Here is a 19,749-nt window from a genome sequence, read left to right as displayed (position 1 = left end):
GTACCTTGGTACTCGTCCATTTTGGCTCCCGAATGCTGCTGCAAACCAGGAAGTGAGTGTTCCAGTTTGCGAATGTTCTTTGGAAACCGATCGTTCGGCGGAGCTTCCGCAGCTTCCAACTGGCTGCAGGAACTTCTTACAGCCAATTGGAAGCTATGCCTTGGTTTCCAAACATTTTGGAAGTCGAACAGACTTCCAGAACCGATTCCGCTCGACTTCCAAGGTACCACTGTAGTAGGGAGAAGGAAACCATGTTTGCTGCCCTAAGCTTGTTAGAAGAAGGGCAGCATAATAGTGAAACAACAACAAATGCTGCATTTTGCTCCCTCCCAGACCCTGCAGCTCAGAAACTCAATAAGTCAGAATACTGAGGCCCAGAAGCAAAGAGGTTGAGCAATTTTCAGCAAAATGAGCAAAAGAATGTGTGAAGAATTAGGTTGAGGATGAGTCAGTGGAGAATTTAGGTTTCTTGGCATAAAGTGTCCATGTTTTCAGCAAAAGAGATTCTAATCATGAAAACATAGGAAAACTAATATACTTGATCTGACTAAAGGTCCACCTTAACTCAGCTCAGCATCGAGTCAACTCAGTTCAGCATCTAGTCATCTCTTCTTTTTTAAATGCATTTTTATTAATTTTCTTTAGCATAAATCAAACAAACAAAACAAATACAATAAAGTTCCATAATCTTATACCCACTTGTTTTTTCATCGCTCTACCAAGCGCGGACTTCCCTCCCTCCCTCCAGCAGGTTTTCGTTTTACACTTTACACTTTCCTTTCTGCAGTTTATTTTAATCCTGCTACAATCTTGAGATTTCTACAATTGTTTCCCCAGCATCTAGTCATCTCATCTCAACTCAGCACCTGGTCTCCCAACAAAACTGACAAACAAAAGTCCTGCAAAATGAAACACAAAATGAGAAAGATGTGCATTCTATAGTCTACTCACTCAAAGTGCCCATTGGGATGTGGGGTTTGCCATGAGGGAGGGGCTGTATCATTAGACCAGGCTGAATTGAGGGGGTTCGGACAACGGGGGCATGCCGGAGAACTTGGATTGGGGCAACCTCCTCTTCCTCTGGATCTGCGGCTTGAACATCCTCATTCTCCAGGGACTGGGCAATGGAAGACGTGGAGCTAACATCATCCAAATCTTCATCGTATCTCAAGGACAGGAAGGCTGACTGGGAGAGGTTGGCTGAAATCATAAGGCAAAGAGGGGATGAGAGCAACAGGAAGCCTTCCTGATTTGGAAGCTTATGCAGTAGCTTTGAGGGGGTGGGTGGTATTTCAGAAGGAAGAGTCATGGAACAAGATGTGACGGGATATTGGCACTCTGATATCTTGAGGTGCCTTTGCTCTGACCCAGCAACACCAAGATTAAAATTGGCTTAGACTGCATACACTGCCAATACATTTAAAGCACATAGCTTCCCCCAAAGAATCATGGGACCTGTAGCTTAAGGTTGCTGAGAATTCTAGCTCCAAGGGGTAAACCATAGTTCTCATGCTGCTTTGAGGGAGGGTGCATGTTTAAAATGTGCAGTGTGCAAGCAGCTTTAGATTAATTTAAAATGGAAACAAGCACTTGGAAACAGGAGGGAGGCAACAGCATACTCAAGGAAATCCCAAGGATTGTAGAAGGACAAAAACAACAACACCCCAACAACTCCCAAAGGGGAGCCCCCCCAAAAGCAGGCCAATAAAAACCAAGCATGGTCAGTGGAGCTACAGAATGCCAAGTTGTCAATTAAAAAAGAAATATACAAAATGTGTTGGGTGGTGAATTGGTCTGATAGAGCCCCTTACAGCTAGTAGAGGAGGAAGGCATGGCTACCCTGAACAGAAGGACCCCTTGAAGAGGAGAGGAATATATTGCAATGCTTTGCAGCTGGCTCCATCTAATGGCAAAGGCAGGCTATTGTGTGTGTCTGTGTGTCAGGGGGAGCAGACAGTTGGAAAAACAACTTTGCCAAGTGATGAAGTTATTTTCAAGTCCCAGAGGATACCTGGTGCAGTTGTCCTTACGGGCGGCACCTTCCTCTTAGAAAGCAAATTCCTCAGCTGGGCCTGCTTCACAGGGGACAGTTTGGCTAGAAGAGAAGCAAGAAGCGTGATTATTTTATCAAGCACTGCCAGTATGGACCCTTATAATCCTGCAGGCATTCAGTTTCAATTGCAAATCCTTACATCCATGAAATAAAAAAAAAGACAAAGGTTTCTAGCCAACAGAGTTCTAGAGCAGATCCATTTAAAAGTAATGGACTGAAGTAAGTCATGCCCTACTATTTCAATACATTTACTCTGAGCAGGAGTAAATTAAATGTTAAAGGTAAAGGTACCCCTGCCCGTACGGGCCAGTCTTGACAGACTCTAGGGTTGTGCGCTCATCTCACTCTATAGGCAGGGAGCCAGCGCTGTCCGCAGACACTTCCGGGTCACGTGGCCAGCGTGACAAGCTGCATCTGGCGAGCCAGCGCAGCACACGGAACACCATTTACCTTCCCGCTGGTAAGTGGTCCCTATTTATCTACTTGCACCCGGGGGTGCTTTCAAACTGCTAGGTTGGCAGGCGCTGGGACCAAACGACGGGAGCGCACCCCGCCGCGGGGATTCGAACCGCCAACCATGCGATCGGCAAGTCCTAGGCGCTGAGGTTTTACCCACAGCGCCACCCGCATCCTAAATTAAATGTTAGGAGATACCAAATTGCTAGTTACACATAGTGCAGCTTGTTGAACTCAGTTTCCCAGATGTACTGGGAACACTTTATCAAATTAACCTGAAAGCCAGCCCATGGATTTGAAACCAGTAGCAACCGCCATGGACTCCCTCCTTCACTGAGAACAGCTTCCCTCAACCTGACAAGTTACGCATGCTAGCCTTGTAGCTCTCCTCATATGAAGTATTTGTAACAGTTAATCATAAGAAATAAAATACGGATGAAAAAATATTCTTGCGGGGGGGGGGGGGTTGTATGTAATGTTAGACCTACTCAGAGTAGATCCTCGGAAATTAATGAACATGGCTACCTTGAGTCCACTCCAAGTAGAATTTAGCTGCATACAATGTTTTGTTCATTTCCTCATTTGCTTTATTACATCACCATCAAACCAGAAGAAAAACGAGTCCTCATCAGTCACCCAGCCCAGTCTTAAAGATGCTGGTAGAATCTTCATGGTGGATTTCTGAAACCTTGTGAAGTTAGGGTTTTGGTTTTGGTTTTTTACTTCACACTTAGCACACAAAAGCAGTTGTTTTATGGACAATACTGTAGCTGCTCCATCTACATTTTTATTGCTGTGACTATATTCTAACTTGTTTTATAGCTTCACTGTGCAGGAAAAAAGCAGGGTTGAGGCTCGAAGAAGCGATTCAAGCTAGACAAAATTTTGTTATAATTTCATACAGTGGTTGGGTTCAAATGTTAACACTAAGACAAACCATGGTTTAGCATGAACTTGCTGGCTCCTGCAGAGGAGATCGCAGTTGCTTTGCTAGTCTTTTTAGGTCAAGGGCTGGCTCAGCTTGCATTCTGAGCCCAGGATTGCGATTTGGGATGCTCTTCCTTTACCACAATCAGTTGCCAAGGTGCCACACTATGCTGAGCTAAAAGGGGAGTGGAACAGGTGTGAGCTCCTCCCTGGGATCCTGCATGCTGGTTGGGACTGATGGGAGTTGTAGTTCAACAACATGTGGAGGGCCATAAGGTTCTCCACACCTATCGTAAGTCATAGTGTGGTTTACTGTGATGTACAAAACCTTGATAAATTATTATACAGTAATCAAGACCAATTATTATCTCTGTGCAATGAATCCCCTAAAGTGTGCTTGTTACACAGAAAACAAACCCACACACATTAGCACTACACAAGGACATGACAACAGACCAATGTAGTCACTACCTGGTGATTTTGAAGTTCTGGTGGAAGGTTGAAGAGTAGCTTTTGTCAAGGCGTTACTTAGGCTCTCCAGCTCACTGTCAAGGCTGAGTTGATGAGAGTTAGAAAAGCAGCAGGGAAGGAAAGGAAAAAAGAAGAAGCCAGGCATCAATCAGACCCTATTTACTGTTTCTGAAGAACTCAAAAAGCACAACTAACGTCGGATTCTTGGCACAGCAACGAGCCACGGCAGAAACATGGTCTCAGCAACTTAAAATTAGCTAAAGGCAAAACTAAAATATTTATGGGGATGAACCCAACATTAGTCCTACTTAGAGTATACCCATCAAAATTAATGGACATGGCTGATTTAGATAAATTTCAACAGCTCTACCTGGAATGCAGCTTGGCTGAATACCAATTTTAGCTAAATTTTTATACACTGCTATACGATTTTAGTTCTTATACAAACCAGGGGCATCTGCAGAAATGCTTATCAAAGCTCTTCCTTTTAAAACCTTTTAAAAGAAATAACATTAGCAATTAAATTAGGATTAAAACATGTCAACATCTGAACATTTGGAGATGCTTGCCCTATGAAAGACAAGATAGACAGAATGTCAACATTAATTTTAATGTGTGTTTTTTCTTCTTATTGTGGATTTTAAATATTTTTTAAATTCCTGTTTCTATGTGTCTGGACAAGCTTACCTAAACCAAAAATAGGCACTGAAAAGGGAATAGTAAAGACACCTGTCTGGTTTCATTAAACAAGAATTTCCAAAGTGATAGGACAGCATCCTCCTGTGATGGTTAGTAGGAAAAGAAGGCTCCACTGCAATTGTGGGAAGCAGGTTAGGCCAGTGGTTCTCAACCAGTGTACTGTGGCACCCTGGGGTGCCTTGAATGACAGTCAGGCGAAACACTGGCCTCCGTCCCTCTCCCCCTCCTGATGCCCTCTCACATCTCTGCATCCCAAAAGCTTGCACAGCTGTTTGTTGCAGCAGCCCTGGCTACAAGCTCTCCAGGCAAATAGTGCCTCTGGGGCTGGCCAGGGGGTGGGGCGTGGGGCTGGTTGCCAGAAGCTGAAGTGGCCTCAGAGTAAGCAAACAAGCGGGTGAGGGAGCCCAGCCAGCCAGCCCTTGCTGTTGGGAATGGTACCATTGTACCATTGTACTGTGGAGAGTGTATTAATTTATGGTCTGTGTTTGTGGTTTGGGAGCTGCACAGTCAGGGAAGAAACAATGCTGTTCCAGGGTTGTAAAGACTACAGAGAGAATAACTGGGTGCACTCTTCCCACCTTGGATCAAATCTATTCTTCCAAGTGCCATAAGAAAGCTGCAGAGATAGCGCATGATAGTGCGCACCCCGGAAATGATCTCTTTCAGCTTCTGCCTTCTGGAATAAGGTACAGGGTTATAAAGACTAGGACTAGCTGGCTGAGAAACAGTTTCTACCCAAATGTGATTTTGGTTTTAAACGCTTTGTAAGGAGTCTGTATGCGAGTATATTGTATTAAAAAACGGGGCATCAGAGTTTTTAGGGGGCTAACCAGGTTGGGATAGCTGGGATAGCAGGCTTGTTGGGTTTTGAATGTCTTATGTAGATTTTTCAATTTTGTTGTTCTGTATGGGACAATGACAATAAAGAGTATCGTATCGTATTGTATCAAGAGACAAGTGGGAGGCTGCGGGGGGGGGGGGGGGGAGTTCAGAGACTAGGGCCAGTGGTGGCAGCTGCCTGGAGGACTCCCAAGGAGAGGGGAGAGGAGGCTGAAGGAACACTCCACAAGGAAGCGTGTTTTGGGAAAGAGGATGATAGCCCTTCAGGCAAGGGGTGACATAACTGGGCTCCTGAGCCCCACAGGGGTGCTGCAGAAAGAACGTAATCGGTCAAGGCAGCCGTGGACACAAAAAGGTTGAAAACCTCTAGGTAGGGGATACAAGACAGGCCACATGGCATGCACACACTGAGCTCTGTCCTTCAACAGAGGGAAATGGGGGCTGCTACCATGGCTGCCCCCACATCCAAGCATCCAAAGTCTGAAACAACCACTTCAGTTTTCCCATAAATAGAGCTGCATCTACGAGCATTTACTGTTTTTATATATATCTTACCTCTACGAAAGCAAATATATATATATATATATATATATATATTTGCTTTCGTAGATTTTATATATATATAAAACAGTAGGGAATCTTTGATCCTCAAGATGTTCTGAACAATGACTCCCACCACACCTGGGCTATTGGCCAGGGGTGGACGGTAGCTGTAGTTCAACCACATTTGGAGGGCCAAAGGTCCCCCGCCATCTGTTTTATAAGAACTCTTTATGTAGGCTGGCTTCCAGTGAACTCAGCTACTGTAAATATTGAGTAGAGAGGGACCATTTTTTAGCTCACAGCTCTTAACCACTATGCTATTCTATTTAGACATTGAAGTACATATGGGGAAAGAAAAGGAAGCAACTTACAGGAAATTAGTGTTTACAGGCATGTTCCTTTGAGGAAAACTAAACTGGCCGGTAGGACAAGAAGATCCATCTGCATTATCAGTTACAAGAGGTTGGATTCCAAGTTCCGTAAGTGGAATCTGCCCATGGAATTGACTTTTCCATCTCCTTCCCCTCTAACTTGAGTCCCTTACCCACCATAAAACCCACCGTGATATGTTCTTCTTTGTGGGGAGGGGATTCCCATAGTACAGAATGTGGTACTTGGGGATGGGGAAGGTGGTGGTGAAATTTGAGCAACTCAAAGCCCCCTGGGCAAAGGTAAGCAGCTTCTAGACATGTAAACACGTACGACTGTGCTCAGTATAAAGGATGGTGGGATACAGTTTCTAACAGAATCCACGGACTAAAAATCACTGTTATTCAAACTGAACATAGGAAAAGATTTTCAGAAAATGTTTACTCAATGATATTAAACACACACACAAAGCTGGATGGGGCTGATGATGGGTTGGAGGAGTGTGTGAGTGGTGGGGGTGGAACATGGCTCAACACACGTATCTGTTTCAGTCCACAACCCCTGAAAGCTCAAAAGCCTACTTAGTTTGTCCCACTGCCAAGTTCTCTGTAATTCATAGCACCCTTTGGGGCTTTAAGCACTAGATACATGCTGTTTTAAAAAAGTATGTATACACACTCACACACACAAGCTTTCCATCCCATCTAGACCCAAACACAAGGAAGGAAAATGTGGCTTACATCGAACATTAGACCCACTGAAATTAACAGACATGACCAACATAGATCCATTAATTTCAATGGATTGTGTTCAACTCAAATAGTAAACCTCTTGAAATTAATGGGCCTAACTTAGTCATCTTCATTCTTTTCAGTGTCTATGCTGAGCAAAACTAAGGTCTGACACAATGCTCCTTCTTTGGCAAAGCTTTGGACCCAGCACTCAGACGAACCAATGCACTGCAGAGTGGGAAAGCAAAGCTGCTTGGGGAGTTTCTTGAGCAATGCCCACCTTTGTATGCTGCTGCTGCTGCTGGAAGAGGTGGTAGTGGATAGGCTCCACCGTGGCGTCTGATTGTACAAGCGGAGCTCCTGCAGGCTGCCCACCAAATTCTTCAGCCGTTTCAGCTGCTGGTCAATAATCTCCCGGTTATTGGTGAGGGCATTGAAGAGAGTCTCACGCTCAGGTACCAGTAAGTGCCTATTTGGAAAAGGAAAAACCAGAAACCAAATTTCAACCGGGAGAGAGAGAGAGAGAGGCAAAAGAACAGAGAAAAATACAACAAAACAATGCAAACATTTAAAGAATGTCATATATTAAAATAGTTAAAGCACAAATGCAGATTGTAAATGGTAGGTCAGAGAATAACGCTTCAAATCTCTGCAGATGGAGACCGCAGGAAGGGAGTGCTCGTGTCCTTGAATGCTGCTTATCGGTGTTCTACAGCATCTGGTCGGCCACCGTGAGAACAGGATGGACCATTGGCATAAACCAGAAGGGCTTTTCTTATAAGAACTGGGGTTTTGTTTCATTTTGATACCATCGAATTGTAGAACTGAGGAACCGGAAGGGACCCAGGGGGTCATCTGGTTCAACTCCCTGCAATGCAAGAATCTCAACCCAGTCAGTCCCCTCATCCAATTTGAAACCTGAAACGGGACTCTGCTTAGCTTTGAAAATGTGCCAGCAGTTTTACTGCTGCACCAACTGGCATTTGTTATCATGCTAGATATTTGTGTCTTTATGTTGCAAACCGCACTATGATATTTGAAGACACTTGGCTTTTTGAGTATCACTTAGCTAAGAAGTAAGCTTGAAAACTCACTTCTGCTTTTTTTGCTGTTCCAGGTGCCGATCCCACTCCAAATCCAGGACATCATTCACATCCTGAACAGCAAATTTCACGTACTGGTGTAAGCGCCGGATTTCCTGCCCAGAAAAAAGAGGGTGGGGAATTTAGAATCGTTTTTAATCCACTCAGGACACTATACAAGTGTGTGTGTGTGTGTGTGTGTGTGTGTGTGTTTCAGAAATTATTAAGATTATCAAGAGTTTACAACCATACTGATTTGGTTTCCTTCTGTAGTTAATAACAGACTGTGATCTATCTAGATTTCAATGAGGCTTCCAGCACCCAGTTGAGGAAAGGTGGGGCAGGATGAATAAATAACCAAAGAATTAGTGCAAACAACCTTAGAGAAGGCATTTATTTAAAAACATTTCTATCTTCTCTGACCCGACTTTAGCCTTATTGGTGATTGGGCAGCCTGAGGATACTAAAATAGTCCAGTCGGAAACTTGTAGCTTCACATCTGGAGCTAGCCAATCACTGGAAGGCGCTGGAGCTTTTGGAGAAAGGCAGGTTGGCTGGGATTTGGGGAAAGGCATTGTTAGAGGGCTTGATGTACCATAGTAGAGTACAAAGCAGTTTGCAGAAATAAAGGATGAATTTGGGAAAATCAGGGTGTCTTTCTTGATTTATGTAAACCAGATCTGCCCTCCCTCAGCCTGCACCTCAGTCTGCTGCATGCCTAGACCTGTCTCAAGCCTAACTCACAGTGGTGCCGGGAGGGCAAAGTGAACCTTCAAGCATTTTGTATACTGAAAAGGGTTATTTAATGATGGAAGTGGTTTCAAGAAAATGGGGCCGAAGTGGAAAGGGCTGTTGCTGTTCACTTGCTCCAAAGAGGCATCTGATTGGCCACTGTGAGAAAAGGATGCTGGGCCAGACAGGCCTTCAGTCGAATCCAGCCAGATTCTGCTTATCTGTATCACGTTACAGATCTAGATCCACATGTTTATTCAAGCAACATTGACTCAATGCCCTATTTTAATTTAGATGTGGCATTTGGGGAAGATGATTATTGCCTGCAGGGGGCCTGTTGGGAGCCTCAACTGGTGTGCATGAATGATTGAAAATTGTCCCCAAAAAGGCTTCTTTAGTTTAATGAATGTGCTTGTTCCACTGGCTTCAGAGCTCAGCAGGGCTGCGGAAGATATTGATTTGCTGGCTGCTACACTTGTAGGGAGAGATGGCAGCTGCTTTCGGCAAAGATGTGTTGCTATTTTGAAGAGCATTGTCAAAAGAGAGAGAGAAATGCTATCCACCTTTCCTCTATTTTAATTCCTTATAGCAAAAAAAGAGGCAGTATGCCTCTGACCATCAGTTGCTGGGAATTGCAAGTAGGGACAGCGCAGCTGCACTCCAGTCTTGCTTCTGGGCTTCCCACTGTGGCACTGTAAGAACAGGAGGCTGGAGAAGGTAGGCCTTTGGCCTGATCCAGCAGGGCTCTTCTTATGGCAAAGGAGTTATCACCCAAGGGCAATAAGAGATTAACTAACACCCTGACCTTACATTCAGCCTTCTAAGGTACTGCTTTAATTATGGTTCCTGCTCAGAGGTCGCATCCCACATTATCCTCATGCATCCATGCTGTGTCAATTACACAATACCAGCCAAGGCTCAGTTCAATATTTTACAGTTCAGCACGACAGGGGAGAAATAGCTTGTTTAACTTCTGACACCCCAGGGGAGGAGAAGCGCAAGCAGAGTGAGGTGAAGTCTCTCGTTCGAAAAAACCTTTTTGCACATTGGCAGGAACTTCCTGCAGCAACCCAGCATTTACAAGCCCATTTGGCTTCCAGCCTCCCCATCCGTGAAATTAACTGCAGCAGCTCAAGTCCTTGTAAATCATCACATTGAGCAGCACGGCACTTTGTGGTGATAAAACAATCCCCGATGATGAACCCACTTTTTCTTTATAAAAATTGGGTTAGAATTATTAAACTGGCACTTCATTACGAAAACTTTGCCTTCCATGTTTGAAGATGGAGCAAAGAAAAATGTCGAGAAGATGACATTGGCTTAAAGAACAGCCTCTAGGCCAGCGGGCCAACAATTTGCCCTTTAGAGAATCGTACAATGGAGGCATTGCTCACCCCAGAAACGTAGGAAGCTGCCTTAAACTGAGTCAGGCCATTGTTCCATCTAGCTCAGTACTGTCTACACTGACTGGCAGTGGCTCTCAGGGGTTTCAGGCAGGGAACATTCCCAACCCTACTTGGATGTGCCGGGGACTCAATCTGGCACTTCCTAAATGCAAAGCAGGTGCTCTACCACTGGGCTATTGATTTTCCCCTAAACATAAGGAAGATTCTAGTCCTCATGGTTCTGAATCAACAGCCAATGTACACAGGAAGCTGCCTTGTACTGAGTCAAACTACTGGTCCAACTAGCTCAGTATTGGCTACACTGACTGGAACACTTCGCCAGAGTTTCAGACAGGGTTCTCTCCCAACTCTACCTGGAGATGCCAGGGATTGAAGTTGGGACCTTCTGCATGCAAAGGAAATGTTCTACATCTGGGCCATGGCCACTTTAGCAAAAATAATAGGGACTGTCAACTGGTAGTCACAAAACACAATCCAGTCTACAAATAGTTTCCATCCAATCTGGGGAATTGCATATGTATTCACAGAAAAGCAGTACAGTGTAATGGAGAACCTGTGGTTCTCCAGATGTGGTTGGACTCCAACTCCATGAGTCTCAGCCAGCCTCGCCAATAATCAGGGGTGCTGGCCGTTGTGGTTCACCAACAGCTGTAAGGACCAAAACACAGCTGCCCTGGGGTATTGGATAAAGAGACTGACTAAGACTAAGAAAGGGGCGCGGGTGGCGCTGTGGGTTAAACCACAGAGCCTAGGACTTGCCGATCAGACGGTCGGCGGTTCGAATCCCCGTGATGGGGTGAGCTCCCGTTGTTCGGTCCCTACTACTGCCAACCTAACAGTTCGAAAGCACAAAGTGCAAGTATATAAATAGGTACCGCTCTGGTGGGAAGGTAAATGGCGTTTCCGTCTGCTGCTCTGGTTCGCCAGAAGTGGCTGAGTCATGTTGGACACATGACCCGGAAGCTGTACGCCTGCTCCCTCGGCCAATAAAGCGAGATGAGCGCCACAACCTCAGAGTCGGTCACGAACTGGACCTAATGGTCAGGGGTCCCTTTACCTTTACTTTTACAAGACTAGGGAAACCCAGGTTCTAATATCCAAAGACATGAAACTCACAAGGTTGCCTTGGGCCACTCACCATATCTCAGTCTAATCTACTTGACAGGGCTCTTGGGGAAGTAAAAAGAGGAGGGGAAGAGGTAAGAGATTCATATATGCTGTCCAAAGCTCTTACCAAAACATTTCCAAGCAAACACGCTTCTGAGAAGGGAGCAACTAGCAGCAGGGAATGCTTGCTAGAGATTGGAGCAGCCTATGTGACATCTCAAATTGGAACAGGTCCCATTAACGGCTAGGGACCATGGGGTTTGGAACTTCCTCTGCCTCCCTAGCAGGCATTTATAATTCCCCCCTGGCTCCCAAACCTCTGACTCCCTTGCCCTATCAAGGATCCTACCTGAAGTTGAGCTTCACTTTTGGGGTCCAAAGGCCTCTTATAGAGCAGGTGAAGATACGCAGAGTTGTGAGCACGCTTGTCCTTCTGTCTTGCTTCTTCCAGCCCTGCAAACCCCTCCAGCAGGCTTGTCTTCAAGAGGCTAAAGTCTGCATGAAGGGACTACAAGAAAGGAACAAAGGGAGAGGAAGACCCACCAGGAAGTAGGTGGAACTCTTTGTCACAAAACACATATGTGGCTTTTCCACAGGCATGTTAATTCATCAGGTCTGGAAGAAAGCTATACTGGGGCAACAACACAGTTCAGCAGCACAAACTGTTGCCAGAAGCAGGATTCTACATCTCAGGGGCAGGAGTGGTGGGACCTAACAAATCACAAGGCTTCTACAAGCCTGTCTGCATCCCAGTTCCCTATTCATTTCTTTTTTAAATTTTTGGCATCTGTATGCTACCCCATAACCATAACTAAACTAATTAGACAAAACAGAGCACTTAAAAAAACAAAACCCCAACATAAATAGAAAAACAGTGGCAACAATGCCCCATTATATATTACTGAAATGAAGAAAGCTTTGGGTAGAAGGTAACCAGGGTGGATTTGGGTGAGAAGGACTGATGGTGCCGTTCAGTTCTGGTACTCAACATTAAAGAAAACTAAGCCCAGGGATTTGTCCTTAAGTGTGTGCCTTTTGCAACTGTTCTGTTTGAATATCGGGATTCTAGCAAAAGCAACAGCAGATCTTGGAAGCCTACCCTCCCCTGGTCTAGAGGCTTCAACTGTGGCAAACTATTTGCTTGATGCTGTCTTTATTTTATTTTCAGTCCTAGCTCAAAACCAGACATTTTATTCCCACTGGAATTTTTAAGTGGCTTGCTGTGGGTTTTTTCTCTAAAGTCGTTCTGAGAAGTTTGAACAAGAAGTGGCTAAAAATCATTCAATAAATATATATGATTTGCCAAAAGAATAAAACCCAAACAGCCTTCAGACCATGGTTTCCAAGCCAGTCACAAATTATGGTTATCAGTTCAGACATGCTGCTAAGCTTCTTTAACCAGAAGATGGAACTATGCTGTATGCACATTTCTGTCATCTTACTTTTGTCTCTAGCTCAAAAAAGGTTTGTGGGACGGTTCCCCAAAACCCAGCAAACCTATTTACCGGAGGCAACACAATGGAGAGAGTACGTCTCCTTCAGGAGCACCAAACCCCCTTTCAAACTTCCTCCTTAAGAGTGCAATCTGATAAGGAAAATACATGAGGCACGCAGCCAAGGTCAAAGTGGCCTATTAAGGCACAGCATATTGTTTTCAGCAAATGAAAACATACACTCAATTATGAAAAAATGGAGTGAACTAACTACTGTAAGTGGGACTTGAGTGGGGCAGGAATCAGAAGGCCATTTCAAACCACTGTGCTTTATGATACTGATTTGGCAACTGTTTCAGGCAAAGCTGAAAATAAAATATATACACCACACAATGAAGAATACAACACCCACCTTGAATTACCAGGGCTACCAAACAGAGCAGACATGGTTAGGATTACACAGAAAATGTCACAGTCTCAGTAATAGTAATACCACCATAATCGTCCCATGCAGTCAACAGAATGAGAAGTTCTTCAATTTGTAAAAATCAGGACCTAACAAGTAACCCACTCTCAACACTGAGATAATTGAGCATGAAGGAAAACTTGGTTCTCAACTGGAGGCTACATCCTCCCCCAAATCCTCTTACCTCTGTTGTCTCTTTGATCTCCAGAAGGAAAGTGTGAAGGTCATTTGACTCCATCCTCAACATCTCCTCCTCTTCCTCGGTGCCCACTTCGATGCCCACTTTGGCTGTCCTGCCTTTCAGCTCTTCCATCTCCTTCTGGAAATGTGCAATCTACAGGAACAAGTTCAGTAGTTCATGCATGTTAAATGACGACACACCCAACCGTTGAGAGCTCAGGTTGGAGAAGAACAGTACGGACAGCAAACATGTTGCCCACCAGATGTTGTTGGACTACAACTCCCATCATCCTCTGACCATTGATGAGAGTTGAAGGCCAACTTCATATGGAGTCCAGGTTCAAAGAAAGGTGACCCGGGGAGGAACAGTACATCATAGCTCCAGAAAGCCTCACCTCCTCCCTGATTCCTATGATGACAGGATCTGAATCACTCCACTGGTGAGTCTGTTTCTCCACCCCAGCAGTGGGTGGTTGCTGCCGACCCTGCAAGGCACAAATGCTTTATTATTGTTTGATGGGGAATTTTAGAACTAAAATGTTCTGCTATGAGAGATAAAACAAGAAAACTTCTGAATATGTAAAAGGAAGAGAAGGAGGAAGGCGGGAGTATGTGTGTTGAAAGCGAAACACAAGTAAATAAAATTTGTAATTTGCTTGTCTATAAGGGTGGGTCTGACAATAATGGTACAAAAAATTAATACCAAGGACAAGAAAAATTAAGCCTCCCCAAAATTAAAACCTGCCCCCCTAAAATCTCCTACGCAACCCCCACCCCACCCTCAACAGTGTTTAGGCACCCGAGACACATATCCACCAGGAGTCACAGGTAAAATGTCTTCCTTCCTAAATAACCACCTAATATGCATAGGAGCACACTCTTGGGGTTCACCCATGTAACTGAATGTCTCCCTTTCCCAAATCTGCTCAGAGACTCCTTCAATCTTTCAGAGAGAAGCTGTGTGAGATAGAAGCAGCTTTGTTCATGCAGTAAACTCTGTCGGATTTGATCCTTGTTTTTGAGATGGAACAATATGGTTCCTGTCAAGAATAGACAGGTCAGCTTCTAATTACCGTACCTGGGAAGAGCACACTTTTGAAAGAGCTGAGGCAATCTTGGCCGTTTTCTGGAGCATGGAAGCTGGAGGAGCACTCTGAGAAGGACGCACCACTAAGAGTCCAAAAAGAAACAAAATGACTCACAGACTCATGAATTTCAAAAATTACAGGATTTGGTAAGTGTGGCTATCTGCTTTCAGGAAAATTAAGTTTATATGTTTTTATGTAGTTTCCATATTGCTGTTTTTAAGGTTGTGTTTTAGTTTTAATGACATGCTGTTTTGTTTTGTTTTGTTTTGTTTAGACTAAATGCTGCTTAGGAGATTTTTGAAATATTAAGCAGTAGATCAGAGCTCTCCAAACTGTGTGTTATGGTGCATTGGTGTGTCAGCTGCAGTGTGTAGGTGTGTCATGCAAATGCTCCCCACGCTTCTCCCAGTGCTGGAATAGGGTTAGTTTAACCTCCAGTTTGCTAGTAAAAAAATGAATTACTGTGTAGTGAAATGATACATGTCTAAAAAGCGTGTCACCAACATGAAAAGTATGGAAAGCTCTGCAGTAAATAAACACTTTAAATTAAACTGAATAAAGAAAGTTGTCCCCCCGTCCCCCCAAGAAGCAAGAGATTCTGTAAGCGCCAATCTCCAATGCCTGATGCAACAGTGGGCAGAAATTAGCAAGAAAGAGCAGACCCAAGTGGAGATCAGAAAGTGCTTCCAGAGATATTTCAAGCAACTATATACACAAGGGCCACAAGACGAATCGGAGATAGAACAATTTTTAAAGAAGAATGGTTTACCAAGGTTGTCATTGCGAAATAGAACTATCCTGAACTACAAAATAACACAACAAGAGATTGAAGAAGCCACTCAGAACATGCAACTGGGCAAATCTCCAGGGCCAGATGGTCTTACCTCCAAGTATTATAAGACATTGAAAGACTATTTGATATACCCACTAATGGAGGTTTGTAATGAAATTATGGAAGGGAAGAAGGCACCAGAGTCGTGGAAAGAGCAGACCACTGTGGCAAAGAGAGCTCTAAGCACACATGTGACCATCCCAGAAAGGAGGGATCACAGCCAGGCAGTTAAAAATAAAATAAAATCTGTGTGGCAGAAATAGACATCTTCAGCAAGAAGAACTAACCACTGTGGGATGTTGAAGTGCCAGACTTACATTTTTGTACAAAGTTTATAGTCCTCAATCCCTGTTTCTCATACTAATCCACATGTAATGCAGTCACAACTACATATGAGGTTTTATCAGAGAAAAAGGGGGAAAGGGAGAGGGGATGTACCTGCTGAAGAGACTGGGGTGGAAGCCTTGATCGGCACTGCAGGAGGAGTGCCCAGCACAGTGGACTGAACCTGAGTCCCAGCAGGTACAGGCTTTGCAGCAGGTGAAAAGGAGAACATACTGGAGTTTGGGCTGCTGTTGGGAGCTGGTGTAGAAGATTCTGCAGCAGCGAACCTGGGAAGGGAGGGAGAATAGAAGAATTCGTGCTCTTGGGACTAGGAAGCTTCATGGTACAGGCCTTTTGCAGGTGACTGTTACCCATAGCTGCATGCAGTGAGCCCTTGGTCACACCCTGTGCCATCAGCACTCTGCAAGAGCAGTGGAAAACTTCTGTCCACAAATGTATTGAAAAATAGCTGCACCATATATTTAAAGCAGTACCAATAGTCAGGGCTTCTCCAAAAGAACCCAGGGATCTGTTGCTTGTTAAGCCTGCTGAGATAAGTTAAAGATAAAGGTAATGGGGCCCCTGACTGTTGGATCCAGTCGCGGACAACTCTGGGGTTGCGGCGCTCATCTCGCTTTATTGCCTGAGGGAGTCGGCATACAGCTTCTGGGTCATGTGGCCAACATGACTAAGCCGCTTCTGGCAAACCAGAGCAGTGCACAGAAACACCATTTACCTTCCCCCCGGAGCAGTACCTATTTATCTACATGCACTTTGTGCTTTTGAACTGCTAGGTTAGCAGGAGCAGGGACTGAGCAACGGGAGCTCACCCCGCCGCAGGGATTCAAACTGCCGACCTTCTGATCAGCAAGCCCTAGGCTCTGTGATTTAGACCATAGCGATGGGTTAGGAGACTCCTATTCCCTCTCACAGAGATATGATTTCCAGAGTGGCTTAAGAGTCAATCCTCCTTCCCAGGAACTCTGGGTCTCCTAACAGCTCTCATCCCCCTGAACAAGCAGTTCCTAAGATTCCTTGGACGGAGGACCTGTTTAAAACGGTACTGCTTTAGATGTACAATGCAGATGGGGCCCCTGGTGCAGAACCTGTGGTGCCCTTCCGGGTATTGGACTCCAACTCCCATCAGCCGCAATCAGCATGTTCCATCGGACAATGGGAACCCTGAATCCACCAACACACGGAGAGCCCCACCAACTTTAAAACTGCTTCAAAACCACCACGATTACATTGGCTAAAAAGACTCAAAGGGAGACTTACTTTTCAGTGAGGTTAGTTTTGACGGAGGAAGGCGGCGAGGCAAAACCTTGCTTTAGCCCAACAGGACTCGCGAAGGGGGGGGCCCCGGCTGAGCTGTCCATGCCCGCTTTATAACTCACGGAACCAAAAGAGGAGGGAGGAGAAGCTGTAAGGGGGCTGGACAGCAGAGATGGAGTTGGAGGCGCTTTGGAGATGCTGGTGGTTGGAGAGAAGGGGAAGCCGACTGCTCCGCTCAGGTTGGAACCAAGGGGAGGCTTGGGGGTCTCCGATACGCCAGGATACTGTGGCGGGGCATCAGCGGCAGATCTGGTGGATTTCAGAGTGAAGGAAGCGAAAGACAAAGGGGCTGCCCCTTTGCTGGAAACTGCAGATGTGGCTGGGACAACGGCCAAGGAAGCTTCAACTTTTGGAGGAGCAGAAGCGGAAGCGGATGACGGGGGAGTGCTGCCTGGAAGAGAGATGAGAGGTTTTGTTAAAAGTTACTACGTGACATTAGGACCATTCCACATCAAATAAAAAAAACGAGGGTTTCACTACCCACCCTCTCGGATTTTGATGAAACTTAGTGCACACCCTTCCCTTATGGTTGCAAAATTGAAAATAATGCATAATTTTAAATTCTTTTAATCTTTTTCTTGCTAAGTCTTATTTCCTTACATGCCAGCATTTAAAGTTTCTGACCAAATTTTTTTTTAGATTGATTTCACGATATAGCCAATTTCATAGTTTTAAATACCCCAAAACTGAAAAAGTAGTCTGCACTTTTGAAAAAAACCCACTTTTGAAAAAAACCCAACCTGTAATAACCATTATTTTAGATTTTAAGAGGAACAACTTTGTTTCATTTATTTTTTCTATTACAGCTATGCATTGTAGTAAAGTTGTAACCAGTAGCCACTTTTTCCCCATGATGTCCCAAAAACATAAAATTTTGTTACAAGACATAAAAAACCATTAAATCTTATTCTCTGTTGAGAAAGAGCATGTCTTTGCAATAATTTTCACCATCAAAAATTTTTGATTCCATCGTGCCCACACACTGAAAATTTAAGTTTTCTAAACCTACTGTATTTTTTGCCCTATAGGACGCACTTTTTCCCCTCCAAAAATGAAGGGGAAATGTGTGTGCGTCCTATGGGGCAAATGCAGGCTTCGCGGACCTCTCCGCAAGCAGCGGTGCCTCCCCTGCCCCACCCCTCAGTTGCTTGCATGCTGAAGCCTGCGCACGCTGAGATCAGTGCGTCCAGGCTTCGTGGACCTCTCTGCAGCGGGAGCGCTCCCGCTGCTTGCGGAGAGTTGCCTGCATGCTGAAGCCTGTGCGCGCTGAGATCAGCGCGTCCAGGCTTCGTGGACCTCTCCGCAAGCAGCGGGAGCCAGCGCTGGGCTCCCACGGCTTGCAGAGAGCTGCCTGTTTGGCGGCTGGGGTCGGGGGAAGCTTGGGTGGACCTCCCCTGCCCCAGCCCCAGCCCCACGCCTGGGGGGGGGGAATAATTCTTTTCCCTTTATTTTCCCCCCAAAAAACTAGGTGCGCCTTATGGGACGGTGTGTCCTATAGGGCGAAAAATACGGTAGTTTTTTCACCAAAAAACCTATGGTACATTTATACATTTTTTTAAGGCATTTATAACAACTTTTGGGTGCTGGTGTATTTTTTCTTGACATCCTCATCGTCTTATTGAGCTCTGTGTAAAATTTCAAAGAGATCTGATCATTTGTTATAGAGGAAAAAATTAAAATGTACACAAGGCCGAGTATCTCAAGAGGGAAACAATTAAGGGGGTTACTTTCTTTCAACCATAAGGGAAGGGTGTACACCAAGTTTCATCAAAATCCAAGATGGTGGGTGGCATGACCGCGTTAAATTGATGTGGAATGACCCATTAGGAAGAAGCCAGACAACACTCAGGGGCCACAGCTAGAATGGTGTTGTGTGCCAAGACAATTGAGAGCACTAACCCAGAGCCGAACGATTCCAGAACAGGGTGAGCTAGCCAGGAGATGCAACATGAGATGAGGAATAAGGAAATGGGCTGTGTGTCTAACTCAGCCAGGCTATAAAACCAGGCAAGGATGCTATAATTGACGTCTTGGAGTTACAGTTGTGCAGGCTGGTGGAAAGCTTTTAACCGTGACTGGGTGTATGCTGCAGTTAAAAGGCTAGCTGCTTCACACTAGCACATTATTTGCCCATTTGACTTAATCTTGTTGCTTGGACTGGCAGCTGCTATCTATGGTCTCTGGGCTTGGAAGAAAGATGTGGGGTGATCCTAATAACACACTGAGGCCGAGAGAGATTCACTGCAAAGAGGAGAAGACCCTCAACTGCCACACAGCTTGGTGTTGTGGAGAGACTTTCCCACAGAATTGAGATGTACCTCAGAGGCACTTGAACTTATCTCCACAGCTCAGCATGCCATCATACGAGATTCTCTTTCCCCCATTTAGCCCCACAGGGGAGGGCCAGAGTCAGCACACATTTTAATTCTCTATCTAGACCAGACGAGATTTGTGTACATGCACAGATACATGCTTAAAAAGGTAAAGGGACCCCTGACCATTAGGTCCAGTTGTGACTGACTCTGGGGTTGCGGCACTCATCTTGCTTTATTGGCTGAGGGAGCCGGCGTACAGCTTCCGGGTCATGTGGCCAGCATGACCAAGCCACTTCTGGCGAACCAGAGCAGCGCACGGAAACGCCGTTTACCTTCCCGCCGGAGTGGTACCTATTTATC

At 45.1% G+C, this 19,749-nt stretch overlaps 1 protein-coding gene and 1 long non-coding RNA gene across 17 annotated transcripts in view; one reads left to right on the top strand and one right to left on the bottom strand.

Annotated features, from left to right (window-relative positions):
* The window catches only part of NUP214 (nucleoporin 214), an 81,040-nt gene that overhangs the window by 45,171 nt on the left and 16,120 nt on the right, over positions 1–19,749 (bottom strand). For 13 of the 16 annotated variants that reach the window (XM_083721304.1, XM_083721293.1, XM_083721305.1 and 10 more), the window contains exons 12-22: positions 17,018–17,465; positions 15,854–16,026; positions 14,574–14,665; positions 13,891–13,980; positions 13,500–13,649; positions 11,766–11,924; positions 8,184–8,287; positions 7,370–7,558; positions 3,908–3,990; positions 2,012–2,095; positions 952–1,200 (exon numbers count right to left, since the gene is read on the bottom strand). In XM_083721304.1, coding sequence (XP_083577430.1) covers positions 952–1,200; positions 2,012–2,095; positions 3,908–3,990; positions 7,370–7,558; positions 8,184–8,287; positions 11,766–11,924; positions 13,500–13,649; positions 13,891–13,980; positions 14,574–14,665; positions 15,854–16,026; positions 17,018–17,465 — 1,821 coding nt within the window. The remainder of the gene's footprint in view (positions 1–951; positions 1,201–2,011; positions 2,096–3,907; positions 3,991–7,369; positions 7,559–8,183; positions 8,288–11,765; positions 11,925–13,499; positions 13,650–13,890; positions 13,981–14,573; positions 14,666–15,853; positions 16,027–17,017; positions 17,466–19,749) is intronic. The other 3 variants (XM_083721296.1, XM_083721298.1, XM_083721297.1) reach the window with 1 other exon arrangement.
* On the top strand, positions 6,471–8,820 carry LOC310836345. Its single transcript, XR_014560021.1, has 3 exons — positions 6,471–6,660; positions 7,233–7,710; positions 8,207–8,820. It is a non-coding gene; the product is annotated as an uncharacterized lncRNA (long non-coding RNA).

The sequence above is a fragment of the Podarcis gaigeae genome (assembly GCF_964106915.1).
Source record: "Podarcis gaigeae genome assembly, chromosome: Z".
NCBI classification, from domain to species: Eukaryota; Metazoa; Chordata; class Lepidosauria; order Squamata; family Lacertidae; genus Podarcis; species Podarcis gaigeae.
Note: the sequence above shows the minus strand (reverse complement) of the source record. Positions and strands in the feature narration are given on the sequence as shown.